Source organism: Aythya marila (genome assembly GCF_965140915.1).
Source record: "Aythya marila genome assembly, chromosome: 3".
NCBI classification, from domain to species: Eukaryota; Metazoa; Chordata; class Aves; order Anseriformes; family Anatidae; genus Aythya; species Aythya marila.
The window spans coordinates 45,081,109-45,092,772 of NC_139044.1; the positions used below are offsets into that span (position 1 = coordinate 45,081,109).

The following is an 11,664-nucleotide window of genomic DNA, read 5'->3' on the forward strand; positions in this document are numbered from 1 at the left end:
CAATTAGAAATTGCTAACCTATAACTAATGCTTCAGTGTTTTAACCTCCTCTTTAACTGTGCCTGTTTAGTGGTAATCAGAATATATTCTACTCACTAAACTGTGCGGGCATCAGCCCTTTAAATTTCCAGGACACCCTTCCAGACTGTCTAAATATTACCTTAAACATTTGTAGCAAAGACAGTTTATTTTCCATATTATGGGTTTGGTACACTTAAAAAGATAGCATTGTAGATCTCATTGTCAGATCTGTTCATCAGCTTCTCGGTATCCATAGTTTGCAGAGTTCCACTAAAAGCTACTGGAAGTTGTGGGATCCGAAGCATGGAGAAAACACAAGCATCTTTCCCATTTATATGATGATTACCTAGCTTCAGAGTTGCACTTCCACTACCAGTCTCGCCCCCAATGTGATAGGCAGTCACTGGTAATCCCAATCCTAAAACACGAGTTCTTTCAAAGTCACAGAGGCAGATTTTTAAAAGCAAATGGGTGAGCAACCATGCAGATAGGAATCTGCAGGGGTTTTAAAACTTAAAAGATTCCGAATTCTTATTGCTTTAATGGGATTTGAACAACCAGCTTGCATTAACTATTCTGAAAAGACTACAAACTTAGGGCATATACCAGGCACCCCTGTGATAATTATTTGCAACACTCTGTGAACCAGAATCAGATCTGAATCCAAAGAACAAACACGAAAACTGTATCAGCCTTAATATATCCTGTTATCTGCTGCACTGTGTAAACACCTTCCTTAAATAGATTACTTATTTGTATTTAAAGCCTGTGAAAAGAATTTGAAATGTACCGACTAGACCAAATACATATACAGTACCAGTAGATGGGGGAAGTCAGTATTAAAAACAAAACAAAGAAACAAACGCCAAATAACACCCAAGAAACACCCCCGCACTGAGGAGCTGGAGAGTTATTCCTAGTACCTTGCTGCTGTGCCTACACAAGTTGTTTTCCAGCAAAAATGAAATAAAATCACTGAAATCTTTATTTAGGGTTTTGTGGCTTGTTTTGCTTTAAACTGTGGCCATTTAAAAGTTAAATACTCTATTATGAGTTATTCTCAATACAAAGCCTGTTACTTCTCTGAGTGTTTTTTTTTTTTTACTAGACTTCGCTACATTTGTTAATACAAAGGTATATTAGATCAGTTCAGAAAAGCTTTCTCCATCAGAAAATGAAACAACAACAAATCAATGCTTCTGACAACAACCCCTGAGCCCTCAGGCAATTATGACAAAAACCCCAGCCATTCTAAAAAGCGTCCTTCCAAAAAAAAAAAAAAAAAAAAAAAAAACAAAAACCAAAAAAAAAAAAAAAAAAACCACCACACACTACTCTCATTCCTAATCCACAAACGATGTTCAGAAAAAAATAGTGCTTCTCTTTTTCTCTTATGCAGTTACCAAAGCATACATTAAAGATGAAACTGTATGTTGTCATTAAGATCAACAACAGTTAAAATGCCTATTTGACGTATGGCATCTTAAACCAACAAATCTGAAATGCTTTCAGAAGATTTACATTTATTGTATCTGAGAGTGATAAATGCACTGGCCTCCAATGCTTTTGCTTTCCTCACTCTCACCCAAAGCCTTCATACACACTTCATATAATCAATCACTTAAATCCAGTAAGCAACATCATTTAAAAAACAATGAATTTATACACTACTTTTTCTGATCTACGAGCTCCTGAATATTATACGCTTATTATCAAGTCATTAGTTCAAAGTTTTTCCCATTTGAAAACTTTGGTTACTATAATCACCTGAGGTTTTGGTCTTGATCTAAGACTTAATTTACTTCCTATTGCAAAAGGTCTGAAGATTTCTTACTGTGTTTCCATTCTTGGCCAAAAAAAAGAAGGGGGAAAAAGCAGGCCAAATATTAAAAGCATCCAAAAATCTGGTAATACTGCAGAGAAAGGCAAGGGGAAAGTGGAACAGAAAAGGGAAGCAGATTTAAAGAAAACAATTAACATACTGTTTCATTTCCAATTGGATTGTTATCTACAAAAACATGATTCAGCCCACATTTCCCAAAAACCTGCTGTATCTTTGTTAGACTTTAAGTGAGTAGCTGTCTCATCATTTAAAGTGAGGACAGCAAAGCCTACTTTAATGAAGTTCAAATTACTCAGAACTATACAGCCCTTTAGCAAGGATCTGTACCTAGCACCACTCCAGACAAGGCTAGAGTTTAACGACTATTAGCTGCTAAAACTTTAAAAACAAAACTTTTATTTTATTCATTTACAAGCCCCTCAAGCCATAGAGTTGCTCTCAACTCATTTCTGAATTAAAAAGTCTTTGGAATGAACAGAATGAAAACTATTCACGGATTTCTCAGAGCAGCAACACGTGCTAATTTAAACATTATTAGGTTTTTACCTATTTTATCTTGCTCTCAGGCATGAGCTGACACGTGACTTCAGTGAAAGCATCAGTAGGTAAAGATAGGAAACCCAAGAAGACTCACATTTCTTCCTCACATTTCTTCTCACAGAGAGAAAAATACCTAATTTTGACCACTGAACAGAAGTTCCCCCACTAAGGAAAAGTAGCACTGAATGACTTACTTAACTATTCATATCACATAACAAGCTAGAAGAAAATTAGTAATACAACTCAACTCTGCACCCTACCCAAGGCTCTTGTTTCCCACTATCTCACCGGCAGTATGCTCTAAGAAACGACTCACGCCTAACTCTGAAGAGAGGCAAACAGAGAAGTGGATACCTAATCCCTGAGGGCCGGTCCACACAATGAAATATTAACAGGAATTCAGACTGATTCATTTCATGAAGTATTTCCCTGAAAAACAATCACGCATTTAAACTAGGTTCAGAACCCTACTCTGGGCATCCAAAACCAAGTCACATTTCACGCTTTTCTTTGAAGTGGTAAGGACCCGATGGGCTGGGAGCATTTTATGTTAGATTTCACTTTTCCTTTTGGAATAAAAGCTACCTTAAACCCTACTGTTAAGGAAGAGATTAGCTCCTCTGGAAATGCCTACTGCCTGTATGCAGGAAACTCAAAGGAGAAGTCACTTAGAGCAGAGTGTTTACACTGAAGGGATGCCTGGAGAATGACTGTGAGGCAGCAGGTCTCGATATTCAGAACATGATATATACAACCAGGAGCTCCTGGGTGACAGCTCGCAGCGCTGGCACGTGCTCCCTGCCGCCTCAACGCAGCCTGCCAAAGCCATGCCTGAACAGTTTAAAACAACAGAACCGGAGCCGGATCAGGTACACGCAAGCAAAAGCCACATCCAAACCACTGTGTCTTTACATTAGCTACACCTGCTGCAGCCTCCACGGTAAGTACAGTGTGCCTTATTTCCAAACTGAGCCAGAAACAGCATGGAAAACAAGAGGGCTGGCACCTCTCACGCAGTCTAGTAAAAGGGCTTTTATTTCAGCTGATAAACAGCACGCAAGTCAATCACACCGTCATCTGGGTTGAAAATATTGCCAAACTTGCATCAGCTCAGCATAATGGTGAGACAAGCGTGAGCTTTTGTACTCGTAATTATCTGGAAGGAAAATATACTTTACTCCGAAACTGTTACCCGCTGTCACTTTACTGTAGACACCTGCAGTCTTATCAGAAGTCGTTAGACGCAGTGCTCTAAAAAGCTCAGATGTTCAGAGATATCCCTGCACTTAATTTTTACTATCGGTAGTTCAACTGAAATAAATGTCATCACTGACAGCAGTAAGTATGCCCCTGCACAGGTTCACAGGCTTAAACCACACAAGTGTGGAGCTAGCGCAACCAAAATCGATGTTTCTTGGCATAGTAACTACAACGAGGCTGAGAGCTTTTGTGCAAAATCCAGTTCAGTATGACAAACACGCAAGGCTGACCTGAAACACGGTAAGGTTTGTTAAGCCAGCGATTACAAAAGGACAGAAGTACAACTTCTCACAAAGGTGAAGAAAAGAGGTTGGAGTTGGAAGGCACGGGGAGTGGGCATATGCAAGACCCAGAGAGCGAGCTGGCCGTGGACAGCCAGCCGCCAACCTGCAGCTCCAGAACAACAACGCTGCCTCCTCTACCACAACCGTGGAGCCTCCTTTGTGCTGCTATCAGCCCAATTTTTGGAACGAGCGACCGGCAGCCAGCAGCAGTACGGGTAAAACCTGAGCAGCACGACCAGGGTGAGCAGCGCAAGGTGCAGGCACCACCACACCGCCCTCAGCCAGCGCTCAGGAAGCGGCGTGCGACAAGCACCGCAAACATCCAGGGCGCTCGTTTTCAGGCTATTGTGACTGGGGAAAAAATAAAATAAAACAATAATAATAAATAAAAAAAAAAACAGCAACGTGGAGTCGCACCCAAGACTTTTCCGTGGCTGGGCTGGCCCAGCAGCCTGGGCGCGGGAGCAGGCTGCGAGGCCAAGCCTGCACGGTTCACCGGAGACTTGTGTTAATAAACAACCCGGATCAGGGCCAGGCCAGGAGCAAGTGTGAATTTCCTCCTCCTCCTCCTCCTCCTGCCGTGGGCACACGCGTGACGAGCCCCCACGCCGGAGGGGGGCTGCGCTGCGGGGCACGGCCTGTTGTCTTTTGTATTTTATTTTATTTTTAAATAAAAGTGAACTCAGCCAGCCCGATCCCCTGGAAACGCCCATCTGGCCGGGAAGCAGCGTCCCGCTGTGTTTTTCCGGTACGGCCACACGTGAACCGGGGACCTGCAGCCGGGGCCGGGGGCTGCCCGGAGCCCCCCCCCGGGGGCCGGGCAGGGCAGGGCAGCGCCGGGGCCGGCTGCCCGCACAAAGCGGCGGCAGCACCGAGCACAAAGGCCGCGGCTGCCCTGCCCGTACCGGGGGGCGGCGGCTGCGGGCTCGGTGCTGCAGCTGGGTGCGGGCCGAGCCGCGCCGTGCCCCGGTGCCGGCGGTGCCGGGGGTGCCGGTGGGGTCGCTCACCTCGGTGGGGGCGCTGATCTCGAACAGGTCCAGCCGGTTCGCGTTCCAGTGGTTGATGATGTCGGCGAGTTTGCGCCGCTCCTCCTCCCGGCTGCCGCCGCCGCCGCCGCCGCCCGACATCCTCGCCGAGCCCGGTGCCGCCGCCGCCACCACCGCCGGGGAGCCGAGCCGGAGCCGGAGCCGGAGCCGGGGCCGCGGCCGGGCCCTCTCCGCCGAGCCCCGGGCGGGGGGCGGGCAGGGGGGGTCCCCCCGGTGCCGGCCGGGGAGGGGGGCAGGGAGGGAGGGGCGCGGCTCTGCCCTCGGTGGCGGCCGCCGCGGAAACGCCCCGGGTCGCGGCTGCCGATAGCGATCGGCCCCGGCGCGCGGCGGGGAAGGAGAGAAAGAAAAAGGGGGAAGGGCGGGGGGCGGGGAGGGGAGGAGGAAGAGGAGGGAGGAGGAGGAGGAGGAGGAGGAGGAAGGATGCCCCGACTCGGCGGCGGCCGCCGCGGTGTCTCCCGGCTCGGCAGCGCCCGTCCCCTGCCGCCTGCCCCGAGCCGCGCCGCCGCCGCCTCTCCCCGCCCCGGTATCGCCCTCCCCTCCCCTCCCCTCCCGGCCCGTCCCCTCCCCGCGCACACCGTCCCGTGCGCGCCCCCGCCCGGCCGCCCGCCTGCCCGCCGTGAGCGCGCGCTCGCGCTCCCGCCGGCCGCCACCACGCGGCGGCGCGCACGGGGCCGGCGCCCCCTTCACGGGCGGGTGGGCGGTGAGGGGCGGCGGGGGGCTGCTGGCCGCGGGGTCCGGCCTTTGGGGTCCGGCTTTGGGTCCGGCTTTGTTCCTAACCTGCCGGGCTCGGCAGCCAGCCCCGCTGCCGCCGCTGGGCGCCCTGTGAGCGCGGGGCTGGGTGACCTGGGCGCGCACCTCTTTTTTTTGGGGGGGGGTTTCAGGTGGTTGGGTGGAAGGGGGGAGTCCTGCTTCGCTGTAGGGTGCCCCGCAAAGCGCGACTCGCAGCGCTGTGCCGAGGGAGCCCCGATTAGTGGGTTCTGCTGATGGAGTTTTGATTGGCGGGGTTATTTGAAGAAGGAGATTCCTCTGAGGCCTCGTCTGCATTAGGCAATTAAATTATTGTTTTTATCCGGCAGCAGAGCTCCCGTGTAAGCACCAGCCGTTCTGGTTTTGCAGGTGAAGGTCAGTTATACTTCTGCCCTACATCTGTAACTGTGCCGTGTGGGAGCTGTGCAGCCCCAAGGACGCCGGAGATCCTATTTCTCAGGTCCCGAACTCTGGGAGATGTTCAAAGGCCTCCTGAGAGCCCTGAGAGGATTGGGGGGGACGAGGGAGGGCACTTCTAGTAATACCAGACTCCTAAAAATATCTTTTACTCCTTTTAAAACGAATGTGTAGGGAGAACCAAAAAAAAAAAAAAAAAAAAAACAAAAAAACAACCACCATGATTCTTTATATATACAATTATCCTAGATGTTCTTCTCCATATCCAGGTAGATCGTGCCACCAGATACAGTAGGTTGTTCTGGCAGTGCCTACGAAGACCAAGAACCGGCGTGGATCTGCAATTTAATAGTCCACAACCCCGGCAGAGAGCTGCATGCTCCACTGGCAGACAACATTGGGAAAGTGATTGCTTGATTTGGATGCTGGGCTGTGCCTGGGTATTGGTAAAACTGGATTGTTCAAGACACAGGGTGAGAAACAGGGGCTGCATTACTTCAAGATCAGGAAGGACACTTCTAGGTACCGGTTGTGCATAGATCACCATTTTGCTGTTGCTGGCTACACAGATAAAATTGTTTTTCCTGGGGAAAAGAGGTGGTTGCACTGGGAAAACTGGCTACCCAAAGTAGTTAAATTAGCATTGCTGGCATGCTTGGGTTCTCAAATGCTGAGGAGCACCAGGAATAAACTTATCGCTGTGCTGTACCCACGTGGTGTATATAATCAGCTGTGAATTAATTTATTTCTTTTTTAACTGCAGCTAGTCAGCATTTCTAAACTGTAGCTAGACTCCAGTCTGGATACAAGCAAGTCCTTCAAACTGAGCAGAGCCGGAGCAGGCTAATAACGTTTAGATGTCATTTCCCAGAAATCCCACGTCACTACGAAGTATTTCAGTAGTGGCAGGAGCGCTGGAAATGATCCTTATGATCAAATAGCAGCAGCAACCACTCTGCTGATAAACTGTGCCCTGAGCTGGACAGTGCTGAAACAGTATTAAAAGAAACGAGGCCCACTTGTCCTGCAGAACAAGTCACTGCCATCAATGGTCTAACTGCAGCAGCTTTAGCACAACATCAAGGTTTAAGAAAAATTTTAATATAGATGCAAAATTAGCTGTCTGAATGAACCAGCAGGACAGTATGTATATGGAGATTGTACTGTTTGAGATAAAGCGTGAGCTCTGGTCTCCTTGGAAAAACTAGTGTGCAGAGAGCTAAAGCATGAAATTACAGTGTACCAGCTATTTTACAGTGGAAAATGTGTGCTGCTTCACTTTCAATCCTTATTCTTTTCATGGGGTTACTGCAATGGGAAGTAGAACAGCTGCTGTAAAGCCTAGCAAGTGGCATGATTCCTGTGAACAGTTGTAGAAGAAATCTCAGAGCTATTTATGAATGGAAAGCATTATGCAAATAAAATACATTATAAACAGGTTGTGTGTTTGAGCTATCATCAAGGCATCTTCCATTTAAGGTATTGCATGAAGTTACTTGAAACCATTAAATGAAATTTGTCTTCTCCATTCTTTCTGAGATTTGTATCATTCACCTAGCGAGAAGACAAAATTAGAATCTTATTTGAGGACTTCCCAGTCCAGCCCAGCATTCCTGTAGGTAGTCCCACTGAAGCCGGCAGCATAGTTAGATTTAAGTCCATGAATAATCACATATTTGATAAGAAATAATAGTGTGAGAGAAGCACAAGAACAGAGAACAAAAACTACTTTATTTGCAAGTGATAATGGAAAAATGTTTTTTACTTCTTTCCTTACTGAACAATGTAAATGTTCTTTTTCTTCTCTTCTCTTCTCTTCTCTTCTCTTCTCTTCTCTTCTCTTCTCTTCTCTTCTCTTCTCTTCTCTTCTCTTCTCTTCTCTTCTCTTCTCTTCTCTTCTCTTCTCTTCTCTTCTCTTCTCTTCTCTTCTCTTCTCTTCTCTTCTCTTCTCTTCTCTTCTCTTCTTTTTCTCTCCTCTCCTCTCCTCTTTTCTCTTTTTCTAAAGTGCTTAAGATACCTAAATCAGACATTTTTGTGATTATTTGTTCTCAGTCCTCAGAGAATAAATAACATGTGTTTTACAGAACAAATAACATAAATACCCTTTGCCATAGAGCTTGCAAGATAAATTTTGTCACAGTTGAGAGCAACAACTGCAAAAAAGGTCCATAAAGAAGAAACATGGATATATGGGGAGGCCTCTGCAATCCTCTCCATTCCATGAGACATCAGGAAGTGCAGTGCCCACGTGGTTACCTGCCGCAAGGGGAGCGTGTCCACGCAGCTTCGCTCGTTAATCATATTGGTGTGCATCTGTCCCAGGAGAAGCCGGTGGTTGTAAGTCACAAGCATGTACAGGGTCCCTGTATTTTGGCTCCATGGCCAGTGCATTCCATGCCAGGGATGGCCAAGGTTGTCTTGCGCAGGGAAGGTTTGCGTGAAGGTAGGGCTGTGCTCTGCTGGTCTCCTGGCCGCCCGCCAGCTGCCCATATGGTTGCCAGAATGCAGCATTAATTTTCTGAGGCAGCGTGCGTCCGAAATACAGTGCCATACTGTATAAATCAGCGCAGGGTTAGAAGTTATAAATTCATAGATAAGACTGAAATTGTTAAAGTAACCCTTCCCGTGGCTTCCTGAGTGTGCACACGTTTCTAGAGCAGAAGCATTGGAGCTGTAATTTTGCATAACACAATGCAAAAGCTTACAGTAGAGCTGCATTAACATTGCAAACCTGGGTCATCAAACTGCAGTCCTTACAGAGACAACACACCCACTGAGGTAAATAAATTAGCCTGAATAAGGATTGCAGCCTGGGATGGTATAAACACACATGAGTCAGGGAAGGAAAAAAACTTTTGTTGCGCCATTATCTCACCTGCATGAATTGCACACACTGTATACATCAAAGTATCAATTTCATAGCCTAATTGGTAAACAAACATACTACAAAAAGGCTACGTGGGCAAATTCATGCTGCATGAAAAATCTTTATGTTTAGATCCCACTTTTCTTACTGTATGAATGTAAGAGTTTAATAACCTTGACCTCTTTAAAAAATAAGTAAGGGGGAGGGGAGTAGAGGGGAAAGCAGGGCAAGTGTGGCAAGTTACATAATTATTTTTTTGAAATCTTTAGTTTTTCAGTTCAATTAGCCTTGCTCTATTTTTAGGGGGCAGGAAGTAGAAAACTGTATAAATGGCAGCTAATCAAATATCTTTATAAATTTATCCTTTGCTTGATATGTGGATGTATTACAAATACTGTCAAAAGAATTCCGGTAAGGTGGGTTTTTAATAAAAAAAGATCTTTCCAGATAACGTAAACATTTCTTAGCTTAAGACCCTTCAAGTTATATTTGTACTGATAAACTAAAAGGCGTAAGGGACTTTTACTAGTCCTAGCCAACAGGCCTAGCCTGCATACTTCAATGTTTTTAAATGTTTTTAGCTCTAAAAACCTGGTGGCTGCATGCAGGTTGCCTGCTGGAGTGGTCCCTGGCATGTGCTGTCTCCTAGTCTGTGCCCAGGAGTTCATAGCCGGACTTTGGTGACAACATAAGTTAGACACGGCCTGGCACAAAGGAGTGGGTCCAGATGCTGACAACATTTGATTTAGCAGTGGAGAGAGGGACTGGAAGCTGTTCAGCTCAGCTGATTTCCAAGAAAGGGTCCTGTACCCAGACGGTGTGCTCAGCCATACCTGTGTGCAGAGGGTCAGAGCACGCATGGCCCCAGTGCTGTCTGTACGAAAGCGTGCTCTTTGGTCTACATGCAACAAGATGGACGAGAGATTGACTGGCTTGCAGCATGTGAGTATGCACATCAGCTTCAGCAAGACATGTGTCTGTCTTCAGATGAACCAGTCCTGGAAATCAGAAGCACATGTGAGTGTGCCTCACAGGAAGAAGATCAGGTCCCCGCAAGACATTTGCAGTTGGTGTCAGCCTAATGCTGGAATCCTCTTGGTATCTTCAGATTGATGCTGAATGCTTTTCTGGAAAATGCTTTTTACCCAGGGAGTGTACGTAGATGCATTTAGGAGAAATTTAATGGCTGGTATACACATTAGATTAGCAGCTGATCTCGTCTGCCCTTATCCCAAATAATTTAAAATGCAATCAGTTAAAGTTCGGAGAAGCTGTAGATACAACAAAAGCTGTGTGCTAGGTTATTTTATTTTTGTTTATCACAGATCTCTATTTTGCATTATTTTCCTCCAAACTGCTGTGTCCTGAAAGAAGACCAGAAATTGCCTGACCCTAAGAAGAGAAAGAAAGAAAGAGTCTATGTAAAGTCATCAAGTGGACAGTGTAAACAAACCATCTCCTGTCCAGAAACTGAGCTCCTCTCCCTGTGCTATACGGCATTATTTGTATAAATGGTAAGGATGCTTGGGTAGAAGTTACACATTTGTTTTAGACTGAGGTAGCTCTCAAATCACTGGTCCAAACTAGGCTATTAGTTACAACAATGTATAATCATTTCAAGGCTCTTTGAGCAAGATGTAGTGGGTGTTTGGTCTTGTAATTAACCCACCGCCATTGGCCACGCATTCTCTCCACCCTGTAATTACTTGACTAAAAAAACACCACCATTCAAAGCATATATTGTATAGAACATTAAAAGAGCATTCATTTTAATCTGTTTTTACACTCACACAATGATTATAACTCATTCATACATTTCACAAGCAGAAGTCATTTGACTGAATCTGAGCATTTTTTTTTTAGAAAAATTTGATTTGGAAATAACCTGGATCAGTATGCACAGACTCATTGGCTTTTTGCATTTATTGTGCTTTTCTAGAAATAATCCAAAATTACTGAAGGGATTTTCACTTTAAATTATCTTACCAATAATCTAATACTGTAGTTGATATTGAATTATTTGCCCCAACAAAATGCTGTTCTTTTAAATTGTGGAACATGAGTGAGTCCTGGATACAGAGAGCTTAAAAAAAGCTCAAAAGAAAACACTTCAAGAAGCTTGTAAGTGAAAACAAGGGTAAGCCTATGCAAAGAAAATGCCTGCTCAGCAAACAAACAAACAAGCAAACAAACAAAACAGTCCTTCCCTCAGCAAATTTTCCTTAGTAATGCTTTCTCCTTCTCTGAGGTATTTGGCTAGAATAAGCATGGAATAGAAACAGGCTTGTGTGTAAGTATAAAAAGTAATAGAAAGCATCACGAATGTTGTGTGTAGAAACCTGCATTGAGATTTCTTTTATCTAACCTGAATTGTTTAAAAATTATTCAGTGAAGGTGAGTGTAGACTCCCTCTATAGGTAGTGAAGAGAAGCAGGTGTTTCCAGGAAGGAATTCAGATGCCTACCCTGTGACAGGGTTAGTCAGCTCGTAATTTAGTCCCGTACCTGAACTTTTACACGATTGCAGAGAAGTGAGGTGAATCCTTGAGAATAATGCTTCTGTCCCTCAGCTTCTTCAAATCTTCAATTTTTTCTTTGTGCTTCACTTTAAAATCCACCTTTGCTTTAGCCAATGATGCCA

At 45.4% G+C, this 11,664-nt stretch overlaps 1 protein-coding gene across 23 annotated transcripts in view; it reads right to left on the reverse strand.

Annotated features, from left to right (window-relative positions):
- Positions 1-5,434, reverse strand: part of AFDN (afadin, adherens junction formation factor) — a 129,562-nt gene extending 124,128 nt beyond the window's left edge. For 9 of the 23 annotated variants that reach the window (XR_014317318.1, XM_082758308.1, XM_082758305.1 and 6 more), the window contains exon 1: positions 4,956-5,433. Coding sequence is in view for 22 of the 23 variants with exons in the window: in XM_082758308.1 (XP_082614434.1) it covers positions 4,956-5,075 (120 nt within the window). In the remaining variant the exon portion in view is untranslated. Of the gene's footprint in view, positions 1-4,955 lie in introns of all 23 variants that reach the window. The other 14 variants (XM_082758290.1, XM_082758296.1, XM_082758289.1 and 11 more) reach the window with 4 other exon arrangements.
- Between the last annotated feature and the right edge of the window lie 6,230 nt (positions 5,435-11,664).